Source organism: Capricornis sumatraensis, chromosome 19, assembly GCF_032405125.1.
Source record: "Capricornis sumatraensis isolate serow.1 chromosome 19, serow.2, whole genome shotgun sequence".
Taxonomy (NCBI): Eukaryota; Metazoa; Chordata; class Mammalia; order Artiodactyla; family Bovidae; genus Capricornis; species Capricornis sumatraensis.
In genome coordinates, this window is record NC_091087.1 from 24,943,534 (window position 1) to 24,968,901 (window position 25,368).

The window sequence follows — 25,368 nt, forward strand, 5'->3', positions numbered from 1 at the left end:
ATTCCCAGGGTCTCCAAGACAAGGTTTCTGCCGAAGGACTAGGATTCCACCCCTCCCCCACGCCCCTGCCCCCTCCCCATCCCTCATGTTATTTCCCACTTGGTGTCTTGTCGCCACATTTGTTAAAATGACTGCCACTTAGGAGGTGGCAAGGAGTCAGAAACACAATCTGGAGCAAAGCTGATATTAAATAACTTCCTGAGCCTGGCATGTCTGCCAAGGCTCCCTCCTGGATCTCAGGTGGATAATAAAGAAGCTACAAAAGATGAGGCGCCAGCGGCACCCCGATTCCAGCCTCAGAGCCACGCCTCCATGGGGGAAGCCCCTTCCTTCTCCGGGCTGGAGTTTCTGCACGAGGAAAGCCTAAAGTAAATCCTTCCCACGTCATCCCACACCCCTAGACACACACATGCCCATGTGCACATGCGCACACACACACGAATGCACACACACTGAGTAAAGGATATGAAATAATGTCTGACACTCAAATCCAAGCTAGACGAGCCCTCCCCATCAACCAGACCAACCATCCGCCCCCACCCTGCTTTCCAGATAAACACACTGAGCCTCAGAGATCCTGCATCTTATCGCTGAGCCCAATCAGATAGACTCAGGATGAAAGCATCTCAAGAAGAGTCAACACCCAAGGAAAACACCAGGAGGGTCTGGCTGTTGGATGCCGGAATTGGCTGGCCACAGTGAAGTCAGACAGGTACACAGGTGTGGTCCGCAGGCATAGTCTCATGCCATCGACCCAGAAGAAAACATGGCCCATGGCCATCATCACACTCGGTCCTCAGAGGACCATCTCTAGCTGCTGGCATCGGAGAAGGAGAGAAATTCAACTGATCGGTCCTCTGATGCCTGATGCAGAGTTCTCATCTGCCCAATGATGCCCACCGCCGCCACCCCGCCCGGTCAGAAGACATTGCTAGTCTCCATTCTGGCCACTTGGTGTCACTGCTGCCCCTAATGAATTGGAATCATAGAGGGCTCCTTGGGGAGTAAAATGACCCACCCACCACCCTATTGCTCCCCCTCAGGCGAACAGGATCCCATAAACATCTCCTGCACTGTGCCCTAATTTCACCCTTCTTCTAGAAACAAAGAGATGGTCCATCATGGAGAATCCAACATGCTCCAGACAGTTGACACACATCATGTAATTTAATTCTCACAGGAACACCTCCCAGCAACACCTGACTTTGCAAGTGAAGAAAATGAGACTCTTAGAAATTAACTTATTCAAAGTTTAAAAAAAAAAAAAAGCAAAAAGGAGGACAAGGATTGGAACCCAAGTTTGACAGCAAATTTCACGACCATTCACTACGCACTTTGGCCTCCCTTGAGACACCAGACTCGGTGTCGGGGGTTCAGGTTAAATCAAGTTGGCTTGCCATGCTCCGCAGAGGTGCTGGGAGGGAACCATGAGCAGTTTTGTTCAAAGGCACAATCATTTATTGCTGTTCCGTCGCTCAGTCGGGTCCACCTCTTTGCAACCCTATAGACTGCAGCACAACAGGCTTCCTTGTCTTTCACCATCTCCGGGCGTTTGCTCAAACTCATGTCCATTGAATCGGTTTTGCCACCCAAGGCCGATTCTTTACCCCTGAGCCACCTGGTGAGCATATTAGGGCCGGATGAATAGCGCCTCCCTCCCTGCAGAAATCGTGGTCTAGTGCCCTCTTGTGGCTGATCATAGAACTGGAATGAATTGTGCATGGAAGGCTCTTAATGGGATGGATTCGTAGTCACCCCTTTCTCATAGAACTTATACATTCTTCCTCCCAGGGCTGGTCCTGGAGCCCCGTCTGTAGCTGACAAGCCTCGTCAAGTACAATAATCGGAAGAGAATCATCGAGAGAGCCAGAAGCTACCCTGGGCAGGAAGAGCAGCAAAACCGCACAGAACAGCTGCACCACGGGACTGGGTGCTCCTGAGTTTCCCTGCGTGGAGGTTCCTGCACCTAAGCTTCCGCGGCTGAGGAGTGGGGCAGGCAGGCCCTGCCACTTGGTTTTCCAACTGATGTCACCAGTAGCAACCATAACGGTCTCCCTGCCCTTGAGCCGACGCGGGCCTCAGCCACCCTGTCACTTCCCCAACTCCACGCCACCTTGATCATTCTGCTGCCTCCTATACTCTGGCCCAGCTCCCAAGCTCCTCTCTATTCCCACTTTTCACGGACCCAGAAATACCCCTGCCCTTCACCTCTGAGAGACTTGACTTGTATATTTGCCAGTTTGGCCTCTGTGTACCCACCAGATCCCAGGCACCTACTGTAACATCATTTAATCAGCTGCTCTAGGAAGGTGCATCTAGGAAGCCTAAATTTTCAGATGAAAAGATGGAGGCTCAGAAAGGTTAGGTAACCTGCCTGAGCTCACGCAGCAGCAGCAGCAGCCGCAGCGCCGGGATTTAAACTGAAGGCGATCTGGCCAAAGAAGCCGCTACTCTTCCTATGACACTGAGTTGCCTTTCAGGCAAAGGAGCCATTGAAAATCTCAGGGCCCAAGAATTGTTCTAACGGGAGACCTAGGTTTAAAAGATTAATTCAGGGTAGGACAAACTGAGAAAGTAGCGTTGACACATATACACTATGGTGCGTAAAACAGATGACTAGTAGGAAGCTGCTGTACGGTACAGGGGGCCCAGCCCGCTCTGTGACGACCTAGAGGGATGGAGTGGGGGAAGGGAAGAGCAAGAGGGAGGGGAGATATACATATATTATATATATATAATGATTGATTCATGTTGGTGGATGGCAGGGACCACCACAATATTGTATAGCAATTATCCTCCAACTTAAAATTTTTTAAGAAAAAAATAAATAAAACATGCATCTGGTACAGTATGTAGGATGGGCTGGGAGGAGGGGAGACTGGACTCAGGAAGAGCAGATGACGGTCATTAGAAGTATCCACGCCTGTGGGGTGACGTTCTGGAGAATGGTAATGAGAAGAAGAAAATGAGAGAGATGAGCATTAAGAGTTCTGCACACACACGCACATACGTGTGCACATTCTCATCAAAACCTTATCAGTGTTATTTCCGGTGAGGAAACTGTAATCAAAAAAGTAGCCAGCCCAGGGTCACACAGTTGGGAAGAGCCAGGGTTGCGAACGCAAGCTTCATTTAGCAGGTGCCGCTCATAAGCAACGTTATACAGGCAAATGCTCTCCCACCCAGGAGGACAGCCATAAATGTTATCTTCATCCCTGCTCTTCAGAGGATCAGCCTCAATTAAAAAGTATCAGAAATAAGCAGATGGGGAAAGACTGACCACAACAGAGAGGGTCCTACCTGCAGCCTGGGGTCCAGTAGCCAGGAGATGGCCCTCAGGGCAGAGCTGCAGTCCCCAACCCATGGGCCCAGGCTCCACCACAAAAGTGGGAGATCCCGTCTCCAAAACTGGTAACTGTGGGACAAAGCTCCTTCACCAACCAACTAGTGCACAGAACAAGACAGCACCTGCTCAGATATGAGACTGCCTGGAACAGGCAGAAAAGAGCCCAAAGCATGCACAGAACAGAAATAGGCCCCAGTGGCTCAGTGGTAAAGAATCACCTGCCAATGCAAGAGACATGGGTTTGATTCCTGATCTGGGAAGATCCTTGGAGAAGGAAATGGCAACCCACCCAGTATTCTTGCCTGGGAAATCCCATGGACTGAGGAGCTTGATGGGCTACGGTCCATGGAGTCGCAGAGTCAGACACGACTTAGCAACTGAACAATGACAACAAGCCAGTCCAGCAAGGGCCCAGGACCCCGGTTTGCAAAGCACATTGATGCCCATCAATGTAGATGGGTGTCTCTGAGAATAGTGATGGTCTAGAGAGGTTGAGAGACAGCACCAAGCTCTCACGTCTGGTAAATATCAGGGCCTTGTACTTCCTGAGCAGTTACTCGGTGTGTAAGTAATTTGAGCACTAAGGAGTGGGACAGGGCAGGGGCGGGGTGCAGGGAGAGAAAGGGGAGAGATGCCTTGGAGGTCATAAAGCTCCCTTCTCCCATGACACTAACCCCATATCGTAGCCGTCTGTCAGCCTCTCTGTGTCCCCATCAAGACTGATCTTCCTGGGCAGGAACCATGTCCCGTTCATTCATCTCCATTACCCCTGAGCAGATGCATTGACCCCTCCTGCTGCTGCTCAGACAGACTTGGAGGGAAGGAGGGCGCTCCAGCGGACATCCTTCACCCAGGGCACTCTCCCTGCCGCCTCCCGGGGGAAGCTCAGGTCCAGGAGACTCACGTGTCTGGGCTGCAGATATGATGCAGGCAGGACCAGCTCTGCTGAGGGAGGCCCCGCCTAGGGGAGAGACCGACCTCCCTGCTCAAGAAAGGCTCTGCAAGCCAGGCCAGCCAGTGAGCATCTCGCCGGACTAGAGAGCTGCAACCCCAGCTCCCGGCAAAGGCAGCCGTGGATCGTCTCATGCGCAGCACTGCCCTCTGGTGGCCACTGGGAACCTAGACGCAGACGATCTTGGCAGGCAGGAAGCCAAAGGCGTTAAGGCTTGTTTACGGGGACCTCAGTCGTGATGTGCAGAGAACACGGAAGAGATGCAGTTGTGCGTGCGCAAAGACGCCCCCGATGCGCACACACAGCACGTTTTACCGTGGGAGGCAGCCCAGATTAGGACTGCGAGTCTAAGACTGCTCCCTTCATCCCCTCTCTCTTTGCAGGAGTCTAAGGGCTCCTTTCCCTGCCTCTGGAACAGCCTAGATCTCTCAGCCCCAGAGCAGATGCTGGCAGAGGGCGGGAGGACGAGAACCTCACCAGCTGGGGAGGCGGCCTTGCACGTTCTGGTCTCACTGTGCTAGGAACTCGCTGGGTGACTGAGTTCAGTCTATTCATTTCTCGGGAGCCTCAGGTTCCCGCTCTGTAAAACGGGGTTTGGCCCTAATTGTTCCTGAGCCCTTTTCCAGGTCAGATGATTTATGGTTCAAAGTCTTGATCTTTTTTCATAATTCAAAAACACTCCCGGACATCTAGAAATGGAAACAACCAACATGGCGCCCTAGCGCTTGGGAGCCTATGGAGTGTGCATGCGATCGCCCTGACCTGGCAGTGACCCCGAGAGGGAGACAGGCTCCAGTTTCTAGAGGCGATCCCAGCTCCCAGAAGGGGAAACTGAGGGACTCCCAGATGTGGTGAACTCTTCAAGCCTAGCAGCAGCAAAATGGGGTGTTTCCACAGATTCCTGCCCTGCAGTCTCAGCAGTTTGCTGGGACCCCCAGCTCTCTCCCTGAGCAAGGGGGACTGAGACACAGGGCAAGAGTAAGGAGGTGTGTGTGTGTGTGTGTGTGTGTGTGTGTGTGTGTGTGTGTGTCTGTGTGTGTGTGAGTCGCTCAGTCCTGTCCGACTACCCCAGGGAGTGTAGCCCGCGAAGCCTCCTCTGTCCATGGGATTCTCCAGGCAAGAATACTGGAGTGGGTTGGCCATTTCCTTCTCCAGGAGGAGAAAGGGTAGAGGGAGGCAAAGGCTGCTCATTGAGGAGGAGGCAACAGAAACATCAGGAAGAACGAGAATTCACTCTCCAGGAAGACGCTCTAAACATCAGCTTCTAGCTCGAGATGGAGACTCCAGACATCCCCTTGTGCCCCGCATCCAGTGGCAGCCTTAGGAACTCCAAACTTGAACTGGGAGAAGCCGCCCCCCCCCTCCCCTCTTCCATCCAGGCTGTCTCTGGCCGTGGGCAATCGGGGACACAGTCCTGCTGACCGTGTCTCAGCCCAGAGTGGAGCTGGCAGGGACCCAGCGGCCAGCTTCCTGAATCTCCGCCAGTCTCAGCTGGCACCTGGTCTCCTGGGAGAATTGACCTGACCTCAGAAACCGGGACACCAGGGGGTGGCCAAGGAGGTCTGGGGTGAGGGCTTGGCTGAGACACAGCCTCGGGGAGGCTGCTGTCAGGAACAGGACAGGAGGACCCCAAGTCTCCCCCATCAATACCTCCTGTCTGTGTCAGCGTGGCCGCAGCAGACTGGCCAACACCAGACCCACCACTCTGCCATTCGCCTTCCTCTCCAAGCCCAGCCAGGGGAGTTAGGGATCCTCCTAAACCTTCATAAAATCATTTTTAAAAACCTTTTATTTCATGATTAATCTATCTGGATGGTCATAGATTCATGAATGCATGTGTATAGCTATCTATATTCACATGCATAAAGAGTACTGCCGAAGAGCATAGGCAACACTGAATGTCAGACTCCTTTGCCACTGACTGGCTGTGTGAAAGGAAGCAGGTCACATGCCAACTCTGGACTCATTTTTCCCAGCTGTAAAATGGGATTCACAATAGTGCTTATCTCAGAGAGTTGGTGTGAGGCCATGATGGGGTATTTATTGCCTCGGAAGTGCTTGGAATAGTGTCTGGAACATAGTAGGTGCTGTCATGAGTTACCACTAGTATCGATAGCTTTCTCCTTACCCGGCATGACACAGGCCACTGACTCTCAGAGTGCTGCTATAAAGGTAGTCGTAAGTATTATCCTCATCTCAGAGAGAAGGCAACTGAGGCCCAGAGAAGGGAAGGGGTTTGTCCAGAGCTAGGAAAAGGCCAGGTCTCAGGGAGCTGATGGAGAAATCAGCTGCCAGCTTCTACTCCCTACTGGATGATTCTTTCTGGGGAGAGAATCCTGAATCTTCCACCACCCAAATGGGGCACACTTTCGATGGGACAAGTCAGATGCGAGGATGGGGGCAAAGGGGAGGTCAGAAAGGACAGGCTCCAGGCTGACTGCGCCCACAGATCCTGGAGCCCTCTATGTAAGTAGAGCTCAGCAGAGGCCTCACGGAACGCAGTTCTAATTGGCGTGGGCTGCAGGCTGCGAAGAGCCTGGGGCTGCCAGCTTTGCATAGTTGCTGCCTCTGGGGACCCTGGATTTGGAATCATCGCCCCAGAGGGAGACACAGTCGTGGGCGAGGCTCTGGCTTTGACAGAGTGCCCAGAGAGGGTGCCAGAGCTGAGTGGGAGAAGATGGGCTGGCACCTGGGCAGGCACGTCCTCCAGCAGCCCGAGGGCCCACAACTCCCTGCCCCTCTTTGTGCCTCTCCCGGGACCCTCGCGGGGAACGTAAGGGAGAAGCTGATCCAAGAGGTCCCTTCCAGCTCTCAATTCCAGGGAGCCCTGCCCTCAACGGGTAGGCAGAAATGTGAGGATCCTCGTGGGGGTTCCACTGGGCGTTGGGCTTCTGGAGCCTTCATCCCTGATGGTCTGATGAGCCAATCCATCAAAGAGGGGCTGCCGGCATGCCCGGCCCTGGAGTGTTTGTTTTTCTCAAAGTGGAGGCCAGCAAGGCTCAAAGGATGACGGACGACCTGAGCTGAGGGCTCAGTGGGTCATTGATAGAGCTGGGGGCCCAAGTCCAGCCTCTGCTCAGGCCACACTTAGACCCAGCTGCCAGGACACTCAGCCCCCCTTCACAAGGCCCTCCCAGATGGGCCGCTGCCTTAATGCTGCCCCTAGGCAGAAAAGGAACTTTCTGGATAAAAAAACGATCTGCCTGACTCGGGAGCCAGAGAGGCCTTGAAGGGAGCATGGTTGGGGGCAGGGGTGGGGGAGTGGGGAGCGGGGGGCTCAAGACTCTTCCAGATCTTTCCTTCTGTGAGACACTCAAGTTCTCCCCTTCATTTTGTTTGGTAAATCAAGACAATAGGGCTAATAATTCCTGCTTCTTCAAGGAGCTGTGGCAGAAATAAATGGAACAACTGGAAACTGGAAACCAAGACAGAAATGAATAGGGTGGATTCATGGAGGTGAAGGATTTGCTACAAGGGACAAAGAGAAGGACCCGGAAGGCTACTGGAAACTGTCTTTTGAGCGCTGGCCTGGCTCGGGTCTAGGGGGCCCTAGGAATCCTGGTCCCCCTGCCAGCCAGCCTGCCCCCTCCTCCGACACTGCTGCTCCCCCTGCCAATTCATCAACCCTCCCTCGGGACAGAGCTAAGAAGGGGAGCCAGGGGCTTCAGGACCACCTCTCCTAATGCTGGCCCAGGCCCTTCCAATCCCAACAGTGGGCCCTGAGCTTCTCTAATTATGCATGCTTAAGCAATAAAAATTTCAGCATGTAACCTCCAAACATGCCTATTTACTAAATTATATGCTTATACATCTTCCATCCATACATTAAATATGAAATATTCCCTTTTCTCAAGAAGAATAACTTGAAATAGAAGTTCTAACGTTTTCTTCTCACATCCAGCAGAGGCCCCTGCTTGGGCAAGGAGCTGAAGCTTGGCAGGGGCTATCTCCCCGCCTTGAGCTCACAGTACAGAAGGGGGCTCATGAGAGGCCTCCAGTGAGAGTCCACAGGCTTCAGTGCATTCTTGCTAAGCATGACACTTGGTTTTGGCAGTCGACTCCACACTGGGGAGCCCAGAGTCCACCAGAGGTGGATGGGGAAGGAAGGGGAGACAGTGGCCAGTAGCCAATGGCCAGCAAGGGGGCACCTGCTGCCCTCCTCAGGGTGGCATCATGGGGGTCAGCACCAAGCCCAGGGGGTGGTGCCCTTAGAAGTGGTCTAGCAGAGCCTCCTTGGGCTCTGGGATGGCATATGTCCAAGCCGGAAAGGACACTGCCCCATGGTCTCAATTCATAGTTGAATTTCCAGGCTCAGAAAGGCTACAGTCTTCTATCGTGGTCCACATAGGGTAAGGGACAATCTAGGGGGGTTGACTCACATGTCCTATCCCTTTCTCTAACCCTACTTTTCCACTGGCCAACTGGATGCCCCAAAGGGAGGCTAGAAATGGCATCTGTGGTCCCAGGATAAGCCACTGGACGCAGCCCTCGAGATGGGGGACCCCAGGCAGCAGCAGAGATGCCATGAGCCTGGGGTCAAAGGCCACCCTGAGGGAGAGTCACAGGTTACCCATACTCTCAGCAAAGGGCCAGCTGGGGTGGGGGCTGAGTCCACCCCCGACAGTCAAAGAGGAGGGGGCAGCAGGCAGAGACCAGTGAGGCAAGAATGGAGGTGGCATCAGGCCCCTCCCCCTGCACAGCCTCAGCGCTCCACTCCCACTACACAGGAGGGTGGTCCAGCACTTGCAGGATGCTGAGCTGACAACGAGTTCCAGGCTCAGCCCTCGGGGGCCAGAACAAGCTCTCTCAAAGCTAGGACCAGGCTGGGCTGGTTTTATCCAAAACTGTCACATGCTAGGTCCCCTGGAGATGCAAGATGGATGTCCTGGGCCCCAGGGTGCTCCTCAGAAGACTGAGCTGGGCTCAGGGTTCTGGCTCCAGGGAGGGTCCTCCAGGGAAGGGCTAGAACCACCCTTCCACAGCCTGGCGTCCACACAAAAGCTCAGGGCCTCTGCAGTCTGCGCTCCCCAGCTTCTCTCCAGGGTTATACCCACTCCCCCTTCTAAATCTCACCCCCAAACCCCTTCACATCTCTGTCTACCTCCCTCAGGCCTAGCCTCAGTTTGGGGGCTCCTGACTGAGCCCCATGACGTTCTTGGAGCTTGGCTCCCACCACTGCCTGAAGTCCGGCTCTTGCTGGTAACTGTCAAGGCAGGCTCTGCCCATGACCCTCAGAAAGACTGAGAATCAAGGAGTCAGTGCTGCAGCAAGTGAAGCCCCCGATGACCCTGACCCAGACAGGGGAGGGCCTTCCGGGGGGACAGGGGAAATAAAGGGACCAGAGCCCTGGAAACGCCAGGGGCCCTGCTGGTGGCACAGGGCCCCAGCCAAGAGCCCATGTTCTTCTCAAGCCAACGAACACCCAGCCCAGAGATGCTGTCTTCCCCCTCCTGGTCTTTCTAACAGCCCGAGGATGCATGGTTCCAACCCAGCCCCAGGCAGGCTTGGTCTCCAGACGCCCAGACAGCCCCCCTCCCCGCCACCACCCTTCTGCCTTTGTGACGTCAGAGCCAGCTTGGGCACGGCTGCACATGGACCCTTCCAGGTAAGGTTACTGTGTGTCAGAAGCTTCAACCACAGAGGGACTGGCCTTCTGAACAGAAAGAGGCCAAAAGGGAGGGCACTTGGGGAGGGACAGAGGTGAGACTCACACGTTTGCCTCAAGGCCTTGCATCTGATCTCCTCCTGACACTGGTGGGGCTGCCAACTCCCCATCAGAGGCACCCTCAGTCAGCCTCCCACGAGGGAGGTGGGAACCAACCCACATGCCAGCCCAAAGAGGAAGATCACAGGAAACCTCTAGTTCCTCTGAAAACTCAGGTGTCATCAGTTCAGCACCTGAAGGAGAAACCTCAGGACCCCAGAGCCCCAGGAACAGGCGGGTGGCTAGGTGGCAGTCACCCCTGATTCCCTTAGCTAGGGCTGCTGGAACTCCAGCATGTGCCCCAGCCTCTTCCTCAACCCCCAGAGCCTGTCCAAGCTGCACCCCTAGACATACAGTAGCATTAAGGGCTTCAGGCTGGTGGAGGGCTGGGGTACCCCTTTGATGCCTTATCTCTGATACCATCAGACATCTGAGGAACGCATTCCTTTCCAGCAAAGCCCAGGTTTGGAGTGAAGCCCCCCTCCCAGGTCCCACTAAAGGAAGGCCCCCTTCTGCCTGGAGGGCTCCTGTCTGCCCTCAAGCCTCCATGCACAGCCCTGCAGAGTGGGGGGCCTGGGCTTTGGGGTGGGGCCTCAGTCCTGCAGAGGTCTAAGCCTGACTCACTGCTTGGGGCTGTGTGCCCCCAGAAGCCATTTGGCAGCCAGAGCCTCCCTCATGGGATAAGATGCGGAGGAGTGACATCTGCTTCCCAGGGCAGGCAGACCTCCCCTCCTTCTCTCCACGGTCATCTGCCTACAGGCCAGGAGGCTGGACCCTTCCCCAGTTCAGTCAGTACCAGCCATGGATATAACAGGGCACTGGGGAGAAGATGGGGTGAGGAAGGGTCATCCCACCCGTGACCTCTGACCTTCCCCCACCTGCCACTCAGCACAGCTCCTGGGGGAATCCAGTTGCCTGGCTCTGAGGTGTTGGGGTGTTTTCAAGGAAAGGAGTCCCAACTCCCAGGTAAAGAGTCTGAGTCCGGACACAAGGATGGAGACACTCACAGAGGGACTCCCAATCTCCTCCCGGCTCCCTGTCCCCCAGTTGCCCTTTAGGTCCTTCAGTGGCACAGGGGATAAGAAGCCACTTCCTCCCTTCCCATCACTGACCTTTCTAGCAGTCTCATCTTAGACCCTCCGCCTGGAAAGACCAACCAGCTCTTCCCTATCAAACTGCCTCCCCAAGCTTCATTTTTTCAGAGGGACCATTTTTCAGAGGACTGCTGCGTGGCCATGAAAAGCCTACGTGATTGTGACCCTCCCTGCCTCCCACTGGCTTCCTACCGACACACACATCCTTGGAGCAAAGAACAGGCTGAGTGAAGCTCACCAGCTTCCAGAGACCCACGGTGGGCACCCAGGCCACCATCTCTCCAGCTCTTGACCCACCCCATCCCCTGGAAATCCCCAGGTCCAGCTCCTGAGCTTCTGAACCCACTGCTAGGCTCCCCTGAAACCCCTCACCCCACCCCCTCACACACACCCGCCCCACAGTGTACTTCCAAGGCAGAGTTTCCCTGGCAATCTCACTCCCACCCTCCTCTCTGCATCCTTAGGGAGGCTGAGATGCTGTGGCCTGCAGGTGGGAGAGGCTGCGCTGGGTCCATCCTGTTTTCTCCTGCCCTCCCCTCCACCCCACCCTTGGCTGTTAATTTTGTCACCCCAGGGTCAGCTGGGTTGAAGGTGGTGAGGTTGGGCAGGTCGGGGGGGCGGGCGGCGGCGGTGGTGAACGATCCAAGCTAGATATGGGCCAAGCTTGTTTCCTGGGCCAGGATTCAGGGGGCACCTCCTGAGCTGCACACTTCCCTCAAACTGTTAGCTGCAAGAACGCGAGCGGAGTCTCCATTAAGCCAAGAGGGCTAGTGAGCTTGGGAGCGAGCAGGACCCCAATTCCTCCCGGCTTTATAGCCCCATCGGACTGAGGGTCAAGGCATGGGCAGGTCTGATGCTTAGGAGAACAGTTCCCACAGCCGAATCCGCCCAATGCCTTCCTCAGATGCCAGCCGGCACTTCAGTGTCAACCCTTCTCAGCATCCCACCCACTTTGGGGGTCTCCAAAGATTGGGGGCCTTGTTGGGGGGAGACAGGTGAGAGCTATCTCCTGAACCCTCCCTATGCCCTCCACACCCTTCTCTGGATGGTAGGACTGGGGCGGGGGTGGGGGGGGGGTGTTCACCTGGCTGAGGTCAGTGGTAGAGAATCTGGCAGGCTCCCTCTCTCCGCCCTGGCGTCTGATCCCCACCCCTGCCAAAGAAAAATGCCACCCCTGCCCCCCCAAAAAAGAGCAGGCCACCATAGGTCTCACTCAGATGGGGCAGAACCAAGCAAATGCCAATGGGAGTTCCATTTTTCGAATAAACGATCACAGAAGAAGCCCCATCTCCCAAACACGCAAGCCTTCCCTCCTCCCTTCAGCAGCCTGACTCGGAATTACTGGAACAGTTATCAAAGCTCAAAGAGAAACGGGATCTGTAGGCGCCGAGATGCAGATGAGGGTGGGAATCAGGGGGTGGGGGGCGGCTGTCTCGGAAATGCCCAAAATGGGGTGGGAGAGGGCGGGCGAGAGGGGAGAGGAAGGGGTAGGCGTCCATGACTGCCTCGGCAGGTCCAAAGTCTCCCAGCGAGCAGCCAGCTTCCAACTTGTTTACTTGACGGCGTGTTTTGAGGTTTCCAAACGGAAAGAGTTAAACCTCTCGGCTGGATCGAGAGCAGTCTCTATCTGTCACCTTTCCTCCCGGCTAAGCGCTGCCGCCGCCGCCACTGTCGCTGCCCGGCGCGGCTGCCAGGGAATCGAATCTCGTCTACTTTATTCCACTTGAGCGTGGCCAAACTGTTGCTATTTAGTGGGGGGCCAAGAACCCGATTCACACCCTCGAAACGAGCCGCAGCGGGTGGGGGGCGGGGGCGGGAGCCGGGTCCCGCGTGCCCCGGCCGCTGGGGTCCTCTCGGGGGAGAGGCTCACACACGCGCGCGCGCGCGCGCACACACACACACACACACACACACACACGCATCGCCAGATCACGCCTCGCCAAGGCCGGAGTCACCTGGAATACGCAGCCCGCGAGCATCTCCCGAGCCAGAGCGAGCCTAACGCGCACCCGGCGGGAGGCGGGCAGCGGCGAGCTGGGGCGGGCGGAGGGCCGGCTCCCGGCTGCGGGCCGGCGGGCGAGAGCGAGACGCGGAGCGAGGGGAGAGGCGGCGGGGCTGGGGAGCGGCCGCCTGACTTACATGGAAGTGATATTCCTTGAGATGTCCGTGATGTTGATGCTGGCGTTCCCATTGCTGTTCCCTGAATCCTGCCCTTCCAGGAGCGGGAAGAGGTTCCCATCGTCCGGCCGCCGGCAATTGATCTCAGTCTTGCTGCAGACACAATTTGCAGGGCAAGCCAACACGGAGCCCACATAGTCCAGCCAGACGCTTCCCAGCAAGAAAATCCGCCAGAAACTACACTTGGCTGGGCAAAGAGAGACATCCATCTCCGATCGCTGCTTCTAAAAAAGAGGAGGAGGAGAGGAGAGGGGGTGGGGTGGGGGGAGTGGGGAGAGCTGGGGGGAGGAAGGAAACAAAGACAGCGAGGGAGGGGGGAAGGGGGAGGGGGCCTCTGCCTTTGAAACGCCGTGCGATCAGATGCAAAATCCTTCAGCGTCTGAAACCATCGCGGCCGCCGCCGCCGCCGCCGCTGGGTGGGAGCCGCGGGGAGCGCCTAGTGGCGCGGTCTGCCTGGCATGGTGGCCGGCTCGGCGCTCGCCGGCTCGCCGGGTCCGGGGGCTCGGGAAGCGCGAGCCGACTGCTCTCCGACTCCGAGACTTTGCAGGGTGGCAACAGACGGTGGGGAGGCAAAAAAAAAAAAAAAGCAAAAGGAAAATATGGTGCGAAAGTCACCAAGTCCCACCTACTGGGCAGAATTAAAACGGACACACCTGCAAAATACACACACTCACACACACTCACACATCCACACACCCGGCGCCGGGAGGAGGAGAGGATGCAGCCGGAGCCGCAGCAGCCGCCGCGAATGGCTCGCCGCGCGCCTGCAGAAATGCACAAGTGCTCCGAGCCTTACGAAACGCACGGGTTATCGGAGCGTCTTCCTCGGCCCCCTCCCTCTCTCCCCCTCCCTCCTCCTCTCCCCTCCCTCCTCGCGGCCTCCTCCCCCCCGCACCCCCCCACCCGGCCCCGGCTGGGAGCGGCAAGAGAGCGGAATCTCCCCCTCCCTCGCTCTCCCACCCCTCCCCACCCCCCTCCCCACACCCCTCTCCCTCTCTCCCCGCCCGTCCTCTCCCCTCCTCCCCACCCACCCACCCACCCACTCGCCGGCTCCCGGCGCTCGCCCGCACCGCCACCCGCAGCCGCGAGACCGCCCGCTCCACGCCTAGCGGCCCGGCGCCCGCTCGCCGCAACCCAGGGAAAAGCCAGACGGAAGGGAAAAAGTTGCAGCTGGGATTGCGAGGGTCTGGACTGGGGAGGGGGACTTGGCGAGCCGGCGGCGCGACGCGGAAAGGCGCTCTCCTTTCCACTTTTTGGCCCTCGCGCTGCCCGGTTTTGCTGCAATCCGGACCGCGAAAGGAAGTGAAATGAACGCGGCCGAGGTGACCGGGGAGCGCTCCCGAGCCCGGCTGGGGTTGGGGAGGGGCACAGGCTCGGAGACGGCGATCGGGAGTGCGAGGGTGCGCAGGAACCCCAGAGAGGCGCCCAGGGCCAGGGACCCGCGCCACGAACGCGCGGTCCTCGGTCTACGCGACACTCGTTTCCGTAATCTAGACTCCGGGAGCTAGGATCGGCTGGGAGGGCACTGCGGGACACGGTTGGGTAGGTGCCCCCGCGCCCCCTGCGCCTTCTTGGCGGCGGGTTTTGCGTCCTTGGACAGACAGGGAGCCGGGAAGGAAGAAACTAGCCCCGAAAGGGCTGCGCTGGAGATCCGAGGTGGCTCCGGGCGAACCGTGCGTGCGAGAAAAACCGCCGGGGAAATTGAGATGCAAGGGGCATTTTTTGGCAAGCACCAGGCCAGTACCGTCAGAGGCCGGCTTCTCGGGCTCGGCGATCCGGTGCGCTGCGCTGGCTGCCGGGCCAGGGGGTGGGCGAGCTACTTTCTCCGGATTCGGGGGCACAGGACCTCCCCCTCTTCCCTCCTACACAAGCACCCCTTCCTGGTAGGAGCTCAAAGCAGGTGCAGCCTGACACGCGAGCTCGGTTCCCCGCGGGAGAGGAGGCGAGCCCCCGTTCTTCGCCTTGGTAGCGATTTTTCTTTTTAATCAAATGTCAGAATACCAAGTGTGAGATGTTTGCTGAGACAACCGGAGCATTCGCTGTGAGAAAGGAAAAGAAAGGGTTAGGGAAGTCCGAGCAGGCAGACACACTACAGCATTCACACGCAGAAGAAAGCGGCGCTCTCCTCGCCGACTTGGAGGAGGGCAGGCGAGGAAGCGAACACGCTGAATTCAGCTGCATCCAGCATCTGAAAGGGTTCTCCCCCGCCCCCCTGTGGATTCCGATGCAGGTCATGCAACTTGCGGGCAAGACGGGGGGGATGGGGCAGATGCGGGTGCCACCGGCCCGACCCGGGCACAGTCTCAGGCTGGCTGGGCGCCTGCGAGTGGCTCTGTCGCTGTGAGTAAACTTGGAAGCAAGAAAAAAAAAGAAAGAAAGAAAAGAACGTGTCTATAAAAGGCAATTTTTCCCGACTCCCTCTTACATTCCACCTTCCCTTGGCCTCGGTGAGACTTTTACCCCCTGTTGCCAGTGTGGCCTCCTTACCAGACTGGCATTTTGCCCTCCCACCACCAGGAGGGGACAGAGAGTGGAGACCTCCATAGACTCTCAAACCAGTTCCTACTGGCCCAAGGCCATCTCTGACAGCCTCCAGTGCAAGTCTGTGATGAGCTCTGGAATTTCTTGATTGAGAATCAGGGAAACTGAGGCATACTCAAAGCTGTCCCTTGGCCTTTTTTCAGGCGGTATCAGAAAAACACGGAGAACCTTTCTCAGACCAGGTCTGGGGAAAGTCCCGTAAGTAGGGTGTGCCATGTGGATTTGGCCCAGCATCAGTTCTCCTGCCTGGAACTGAGATGGTTGTGTCTTAAAGGTGCCGCACACACTTTTGTTGAGAAAGAAATAATTTTTAACACTTCCAGCAGAGAAGGGGTGGCATCCATAAGTCAGAACAAATTTAAAACACTTGTAAAACCTCTTTGGAGATGGTACAACGGCAGCTGTGGAGCAAGGGGCCCTGATGAGACAAGAAGCCTTTCATCCTGCCAGTGTGATGGGATTAAGATGAGGCGTTATGTTTATGCTGGAGCTCCAGGCCTGCGCAGGAAGTGGCACCTTACAAGGAGGAAGGCCATTTTAAAAGCTCACAGGATGGTCCAGGAGTGGAGAGAGCAGCGTTCTATTTGGGAACTTAGGGAAATCACTTATGTATGGCCTCTAGACCTCAGCTTGCATGTCTGTAGTAAATGACTAGATTGGTCCATGCTGCCCAAAGTGTGATCCTTTGACCAGCAGCATCCACATCACCTGGAAGCTTGGTAGAAACGCAGTATCTGAGATCCCACCTCAGACTGAGTAAACCAGAAAATCCATTTTAACACGCTCCCCAGGTGAGTCATAAGCACATTACAGTGTGAGAGGTACTGAGATGACTCCCGAAGTCCCTTCCCGCTTGGACAGTCTCTGATTCTACATGGACCTGGGTGGAAGGGACTTTTGAGGAAAAAAAAAAAAAAAGAGGTTACAGTGGTGTGGATTCTCAGAATATTATTCAGTTAGGGTGACAAAAACTGGGTGTTTCAGATACAGGGGCCTTGTCAAAAAACAGACCTGTGAAGTATCACTACAAGTGCAAGGGAGAATATTCTCATCCTTCATTCATCCTTAATCTCTGAGAATAGCCAGATCTCGAAGAGGGGGCAGGAGAAATCGTCCAGTACAGATACCCTGCTCTTGGCCAGCAAGGGTACAGAGCATCTGGGGTGTCTTGTCTGCTTGGCGAGAATGTCCTGGTTGACAAGGAAGAGTGGTCGTCACATCACCGTGATTCCTAGCCTCCAGCCACTGGGTCCTAGAGATATCGTGACCTGCCAATCAGGGGATAATCCCTCCCATCTCTTGCAGCTAGCATCTTAGAAAGGAGGAGACTTACCAGTGGATGCCATGCTGATCAACAAGAGGCAGGAGTGGGCAGAGTTTTTTGAACAGTAAATAAATCTTCAGTGCAGTTCAGTTCAATTCAGTCACTCAGTCGTGTCCGACACTTTGCGCAGAAACCTTTTAATGCTGAGCAGGCACCCTCTGGTACCAGAGGTGTGGAGAAGACAGGAACATTCCTAAGATCTGGATGTGATCACCCACAGATCAGGACAGAGTAGGGGGCTGCCTTCCAGAGCACAGTGATCCAACCTTCCCGACATCTAGAGAAACTGAGCATGTCTCATCCCAAAGGGCATATACCAGCTGTGTGAGCACTTGAGATTTCTCCTTGATTATGTGTTTATAAGGTGTCCCCAAAGCCAACTTTTCTGCCACAGAGAAAAGGAGGGAAGAGAGTGGACAATCAAGAGACATACAGACAAAATGCTGTGGGGGAATCATCACCCCCTGCCCCTGTGCCACCCCTGTTGGGCCGCTGCCCACATGTCTGCCCACTTTCCAACCCAGCCATCTCCCCTTTCCCAGTGAACACCCACCTCCAAGTCAGCCACCACATTACTGGGATGCAAGCCAGACCCCAGACGTTTCGGATTTACCCACCATGCCCCTCTTCTAAGATGTCAGTCTCAATCCAAGAACTGTACAGCAGAACTTTCTAGTTTGAACAGAAATGGGACCCACCACCGTAACTCTGAGCCAGGAAGGGAACTGTGGTTCTGGGTGGTGACTGGGTGGGGAAGGGGGAAGCCCAGGAGGAAACAAAGCAAAAACTAGATCCCCGGAGAATTTGCTGTTCCAAAGAGTTGCTGGAGCTGGCAGGCTTGGACTTGGGTCAAAGAAAGTCCTGTTTCCTGGGTGGCCTACACTCAAGATGCGAGATGAAAAGGCATGGTTGGAGGCTGAGAAGATGTAATGGTATCCAGAAGGCTCAGTGCCAAGGAGGGAATTTCAACCATACATGGAGAGTGAAAGCCCACCCACGGGGCCTCCCTGGGGGTCCAGTGGCTGAGACTCCATGCTCCTGGTTCGATCCCTGGTGAGGGAACTAGATTCCACATGCCACAACTAAAGATCCCATGTGTTAATAAGACTTGGCACAGCCAAATAAATAAACAATTTTTTTAAAGCCCACCCATGAGGAGGGATGGTCAAGCATCAAGGTGGTGTAAAGGAGCAGGAAAATCCAACCACAGGAGGTTCCAGCTCAGGACCCTGACTGCAATCCCAAGATCTTGGGCACAGGTCCACCAAGCCCTGGAGCCCCCTGCCAGGGTCAGAGCCTCTCACTCCTGTCCATTAAAGAAGATTCCCTGGGAACTTCCCTGATGGTCCAGTAGCTGAGACTCCATGCTCTGAATGCAGGGGGCCCAGGTTCAATCCCTGGTTGGAGAACTAGATCCTATATGCCACAACTAAGACCAGGTGGTTAAAGCGTCTGCCTGCAATGTGGGAGACCTGGGTTCGATCCCTGGGTCGGGAAGATCCCCTGGAGAAGGAAATGGCAACCCACTCCAGTATTCTTGCCTGGAGAATCCCATGGACAGAGGAGCCTGGTAGGCTGCAGTCCATGGGGTCGTGGGCTTTAGGGATCAGTGATGCTACCCAGGTGATTGTCCACTCATTCTACTTACCCCAACTGATAGATTCATAGAGTCTCTGGACCTCTCTGATGGCTCAGTGGTAAAGAATCCACCTGCAATGCAGAAGACATGGGTTCGATCCCTGGGTGGGGAAAATCCCCTTGAAAAGGAAATGGCAACCCACTCCAGTATTCTTGCCTGAAGAATTCCATGGACAGAGGAGCCAGCCTGGCAGGCCACAGACGATGGGGTTGCAAAAGAGTCAGATATGACTTAGCCACTAGACACCAACACCTCACAAGGTTATCATGAGATCATGCAGTGAAGCCCTTTGAGCAGTGCCTGACACACAATAAGTACTTGGTGAATGTTAACTTCATTTTTCCACTTTTGAGGTTCCCAGGGGGCTTTGGTGCCCTGCCCAGGAAGCCTGCACCAGCTAGCTGTCCACTCTCAGCCAAAAACACTGCCCCCATAAAGCTCACCCTGCACTTGTGCAGAGCAGTGACCCCAGAAAGTTCCTGAATTGTGTCGGGCTGAGGGGCTCAGCTGTTGCTCATGGATGCTTCCAGCCAGATGCCTAGACCCCAGAGTCATGAATGGTGAGGGTCTGACTCCCCAGTCCCTGCAGAGAAAGGTGAGGGCCAAGCTGATGTATGTCTCCTTTAAGAACCCTTTGATCCTCCCTGGTTCCCTTGCCAGCTTGCTGCTCCTGTGGGTCAAGGTGGGAGAGGGGTTGCTGGCTTTGGTCTGCCCTTAGCAGAGTAACCCCTGCTCACCACTAGCTGTGAGCACCTGGATGGGGGTGGGAACTCAGTGTGGCCTAGGTCCAAGCACATGGGAGTCCCCAGGGCAGGGCCACTGTGCATCCTTCAGAGGGCAGAGTCCAGAGCAGACAGAATTATTCAAGAATAAAATCAAGGTGTCAGGAATCAGCAAGCATCTAGGGAGCCAGACAGGTGAGCTCCTGAAAAGTGATAGCAAGAGGCTTCAGGCAGCATCCCTGGCAGGGAGGACCACCTGCACACCCAGGACACACCCACACACCCGCTCTTCATCATAGACACCACCCTCATGTGCCTTCCCAGATAAGCTCTCCACAGTAACTTACATCACACCCCATTCTGCACAATACCCAGCCATTTACCTCTTTACCGACCAGAGGGCAGCCAGGGGCCATGACCTTCACTTGGCAGAGGAGTGAGCTGAAATTGACATGGTGGGGCAGAGATCTATCTGGCGCCTTTCTGGTTCTCAAGGGAGTTTTCTTCCTGTTATTAGCTTTTAGAATGTAAGTTCCTTGAAGACAAGAATCTTGCCTGCTTTATTTTCGACTTGCCTGCCCCTGAAACGATGCTGAAGATGCAATAGATGTTCTGGTCACGTTTATTGAGCAAGCCCTTGAACAGTCAGGGCTTCCCAGCTGCCGCTAGTGGTAAAGAACCCCCCTGTCCATGAAGGAGAAGTGAGACGTGGGTTCAGTCCCTGGATTGGAAAGGCCCCCTGGAGGAGGGCACGGCAACCCACTCCAGTATCCTGGATACCATATCCAGTTTCCCGTATCTCCCACTCCAGTCTGGAGAATCCCATGGACAGAGGAGCCTGGTGGGCAACAGTCCATGGGGTCGCAAAGAGTCAGACACGACTGAAGCAACTTAGCATGCACGCAGGCACTGCACTTTCAAACCAGTCACCACATTGTAAATGAGGGTTCCGTGTCTGTTTGCTCGGGACCATCAGCACTGAGAAAACCAGAATCTACCTCCAGGCCGGCTCAGGAGTGGAGGTGATTTAATGAACCATTTTGCTGCCCCAAACCCCATGTGTGTCCTTAAGAGAAGTTTGGGATGACCACCCCCTCCACACCCGGAGTTACCCTTGTGGCTACAGACTTGTCTCTAGTGGGACAAATAGCAGAAAGACGAGCAGCTCCTGTTCTCAGCTCTGAAGTCAGAAGGTTGGCAAGAGCAGCTTCCAGGGCAATGCCAGACATCCTGGGCCCTAGCCAGGCTCCCCTTAGCCAGGCCCCCCTTACCCAGGCCCAGCAGCCCTATTGCTGTGGCTTCCACGCTGCAGAAAGCCAAACCCTCCTCCCCAGCTCCAGGGCCCCACTCCATCCCATTGTCCTCCTGAGCCAAGCCAGCCCACTCCTATTCAGTGCCTGGGCCGCTGCTATGCCTTCAACACCTCCCACGGTGCCCTTTCCTCCACCTGCTTCTCACCAAAGCAGCCTATGTCACACCTTCCCCTGCCCTGGCTCAGGCTCACAGAACGTCAGCTTTCAGACCCAGCTCTGCACTAATTCGTTCATTTAGTATCAAAAGCCTATTGGGCTGTGTCCTCTTGGGCATGTTACTTAACCTCTCTGATCCTCCACATCCTCCTCCGCAACATGGGGGCTCACCGATCCCAAGGATCAAGGCAAATGTTATATGTGAAAACATCTCGTGAACACTGTTGTCGTTGTGCACTCAGTCACGTCAGACTCTGCAACCCCATGGACTGCAACACATCAGGCTTCCCTGTCCTTCACCATCTCCTGGAGCTTGCTCAGACTCATGTCCACTGAGTCAATGATGCCATCCAACCATCTCATTCTCTGTTGTCCCTTTCTTCTCCTGCCTTCGATCTTTCCCAGCATCAGGGTCTTTTCCAGTGAGTTGGCTCTTTGTATCAAGTGGCCAAAGTATTGGAGCTTCAGCTTCAGCATCAGTCCTTCCAGTGAATATTGAGGGCTGATTTCCTTTGGGATTGACTGGTTTGATCTCCCTGAACACCACACAAATAACAGACATGGGTTCCTACTAAATAGGCAGTAGACCCCAGGACCTTTCTATCAGTATTTCATACCCAACCTGCCTGCAGTTACCAACCAGTTGATCTCAGAGAGGGAAATGCGAGGCAACAGCCTGCATCCACACCACATATTACATCCCCTCCTCAAAGGGGGCAGCTAGAGCTTGAGCATCAGCCCCAGGCAAATGCGGTTCAGACCTTGGCTCCAGCACCTGCTAGCTGGAGAGCTGAGCATATTATGTCACCTTGCTGAGCCTCATGCTCTTCACCTAAAAAATGTGCTCTTGGACATTGTTCATGGATATTTCCCCCAAGACCTATTTTCGGGAATCCAGTCATAAAATGTGCTGAAGGCACCTAGCTTAGGGGCTTGGCATACAGTAGCTGTCCTTTCCCTTCTTTTTCTTTCTATTCTTCCTTGGGTTGGGGGTGGGGGGTGGGGTCTGGTCCAACATTATCCAGATGGTTCAGACCTCATATTAGGGTGCTCACAAATTCTGCCCTGCCTGTTAGCTAGGAACAATCTGGGCTTCTATTTATTTAAGCCGCACAGATGTCCAGCACCTCAGAGGGCTGAAGAAGTGACTCCCCGAAGTCCTCAGGCCCAGAGAGAAAGAAAGATCCCAGCACACCTGGGATTCCAAGCAAGAAACCATCAACCTGGCTCCAATGTCCTCTGGTGCTGGCAGTGACCAGGGACAGTGTGTGTGCACCCACTTAAGTGGGTATCAAGAGCAAGTAGAAAACCAAAAAAAAAAAAAAAAAGAGAGTCTTATTTGCTGAGACACCAGTGTGGGACTTTGGGGGGAGCGTTATGTTAGAGGGGGGTGCTAGGGAGCCATGCCTCCCGTTGGAACTTAGAGACAGCTCCCTCCCACGGGCTTTCTGCCTCGTCCTCCACCCCCTCTCCAGCCCACAGCACCAGCTGCACTGCCTGGGAACCGAGGAAAGAAAAGCCCAGCCCGGGGAGTTCCGGGATGGGGGTGGGGCACGCAGTGAAGGTGACGGTGAGGGGTGGAGGTGGGGGGGTGCAAGCAGCGCCAGGGTATGACCCCCAGGGCCATGGGGCGAGGCTGCAGTGTTACGGAGAGGGTCCCAGAGGCCTGCTGGAGCCAGGGCATGACTCCCCAGAGCTATGGGGTGAGGGCACAGTGCAGGGGAGGGCATCCCAGAGGCCTGCCGGAGCCAGAGCTATGGGGTGAGGGTGCAGTGTAGGGGAGAGGGCCTCAGAAACCTGGCCAGGAGGCAGATCTGGGAGACACCATGAGTTCATCCAAACGGTAGAAGCTGGATAAACCTTTAAAGGGAGGGGAACGTTTGGTCTTTCCCTTCGGTGCCCTCTTCCTGGTGTCAAGTTCTAGAACCATCCTCAGGACTCCAAGAAAAAGTGTCCTGGAGCACAGCCCTCTGGATAGACAGCTGTGACCCCTTCCCAGGGTGCCTGAGGCTGTGGTTGGCTGAGTGCTTCTCTGATAACTCAGATGGTAAAGAATCTGCCGGCCACGCAGGAGCCCTGGGTTCCATCTCCAGGTCAGGAAGATCCCCTGGAGAAGGGAGTGGCTACCCAGTCCGGTATTCTTGCCCCGAGAATTCCTTAGACAGAGCAGTCCATGGGTGGCAAAGAGTTGGACATGACTAACACTTTCACTTTGGATGCCCTCTTCCTGGTTTTGAGTTCTAGAACCATCCTCAGGACTCCAAGAAAGAGCACCCAGAGCCCAGCTTTGTAGATGGTAGGCCGTGACCCCTTCCCAGTGTGTCTGAGGCTGTGGTTCCTCAGCACAGGGACAGCTCTGCCGTCTGCTCGCCCGAGGCTGGGCAGCCTCCCCCAGCACGCTGGTCTGAAGGATCCAGCCCTTGCTGAAGAGTTGGTGATTGTGCTAGGCTCCGTGCCCCAATGTGTTGAGATGTGGCAGGTCCAGATAGATGCAGCTCACCCTGGACCACAGCAGGCCACTTCCTATGGTCCTGGGATTCTGGGGGTGAAGAGAAGCAAAATGATGCTGCCCATGAAGATAGTGGCAGCTGCAGGCACAGTATATTGGCTTCTGTGTGTAACGTTTTGCTATGCCTTTACAGACATGACTTCACTGAATCCTCACAGGCCTCATTTTTCAGATGAGGAAACCGAGCCAGAGAGGTCACATCCCTTGTCCAGAGTCACCCAGCTGGTATGTGGTGTGAGTTCCATTCGGTTTATGTTTTGGTATTTATTTATTTGGCTGCTCCAGGTCTTAGTTGTGACACGCGGGGTCTTTAGTTGCTACGTGCAAACTCTTAGTTGCAGCATTTGGGATCTAGTTCCCTGACCAGGGATGGAACCCAGGTTCCCTGCATTGGGAATGTGGAGTCTCTTAGTGGCTGGACTACCAGGGAATTCCCCGAGCCCAGTTTAAAACTCTAAACACACACCCACTGCATCAAACTACCTCTGACATTAAACTGGTCCTTAGTGAGGTGGTAAGGAGAGAGGAGGCTGCCCCTCTGCAGGGGAGAGGGGCCACCTACCCTTTTGCACCCTGACAGCCCTCCCCATCACTTGTCTTCCCCTAGTAACAAGGAAAAAGGAGACGGAGCGGCAGAAGGTGAGGTTAGATAGCATCACCGACTCAAGGGAGATCAATCTGAGCAAACTCCAGGAGACGGTGAAGGACGGGTGTGCTGCAGTCCATGGGTGGGGTCGCAAAGCGTAGGACAGACTTAGCGACTAAACAAGTAGCAGGGAAGGGACGGAGGGCGGGGAGACTCTGGGCTGGGTAAGGGCCCAGGCGGGCTTAGACAGGGGATGATCAGTCTGCATCCCGCCTTGTGGGTGAGTTCACCTAATATGCAACTAACCCCTTCCCGGGAGGAGACAGCCGTCCCAGCTTCCTCCCGGCAAAGGGTACGAATTCTAGAGGTGGACCCCTGGCACAGCGGCCTCATTGAATGTCCTACCCAAGCGTCTGTAATAAACAAATCAATAATTAAGAGAGGATGCACATTAGCCTTTGAACAAGTTCCAGGGAGAGTTTATTTTTGATCTTCCACGAGGTGAGCAAGTGTGTGCTCAAAGCCTGGGGGAGGCTGTGCGCAGCAGCAAAGGCGGTGGGGGGGGGGGGGAGCAAGAGTGGACGCACAGCCTGAGGCCTGAGCCACCAGCCCCTGGGGGCACCTGTGGGCGCCCAGCTGTGCAGGTGAGCACGGGGGAGCCGCGTGGCGGGTGGGAGAGCATTTAGACTGTGCTGGGCATGCACATACGTGTGCAGCAGGGAGGAAGGCGGGAGCTGAGGGTGGGTGGGTGCTAAAGGCAGTTGCTGGGCAGGGGGCAAATAATGCTGCTTAATCAGAGGTGTCCGGGGGAATCTTCACCCCCTTGTGGCAGATGGGGTTAGATGCCGAGCTTTTCATCTGCTAGCTCTTAGAGAGGAAGATAGCGGCATAGAACATTTTAAGTATCAATCCTCCTTCCTGACTCCCACTTTTCTCTCTCCCATCACTCTCTGCTGCCTGAGGAAGCCGGTTCACTTTCCCTTCAACTTCGAAGTCTGCTGGAAGTTTCCATTCCTGGGACTTTTGGGAGAAGAAAATATTTAGTCGTCTTCTGTAAGGTCAGTTTATCATGAACCCCACCTCCTTCTGCAAACATACCCAAAATAATAACCATAGTAATAAAATAGACAATATCGTTAGAGAATGCTAATGTCTGAAACAAAATCTTACATTAACCAGCCTGGTGTTTCTCTAAGAAGAACCCCCAAGCCCAGAGGAAAACGAATCCACCACCATGGGGGACGATGTGACAGGAAGAGACAGGAGAAGGGCTGTAGCAGGCCTGAAACGTATTTTAAAAATTT

The 25,368-nt window shown here is 55.2% G+C and overlaps 1 protein-coding gene across 7 annotated transcripts in view; it reads right to left on the bottom strand.

Annotated features, from left to right (window-relative positions):
* Window positions 1-13,483, bottom strand: part of NTRK3 (neurotrophic receptor tyrosine kinase 3) — a 414,880-nt gene extending 401,397 nt beyond the window's left edge. For all 7 annotated transcript variants that reach the window (XM_068990813.1, XM_068990812.1, XM_068990811.1 and 4 more), the window contains exon 1: window positions 13,236-13,483. In XM_068990813.1, the coding sequence (XP_068846914.1) occupies window positions 13,236-13,483 (248 nt within the window). The remainder of the gene's footprint in view (window positions 1-13,235) is intronic.
* Between the last annotated feature and the right edge of the window lie 11,885 nt (window positions 13,484-25,368).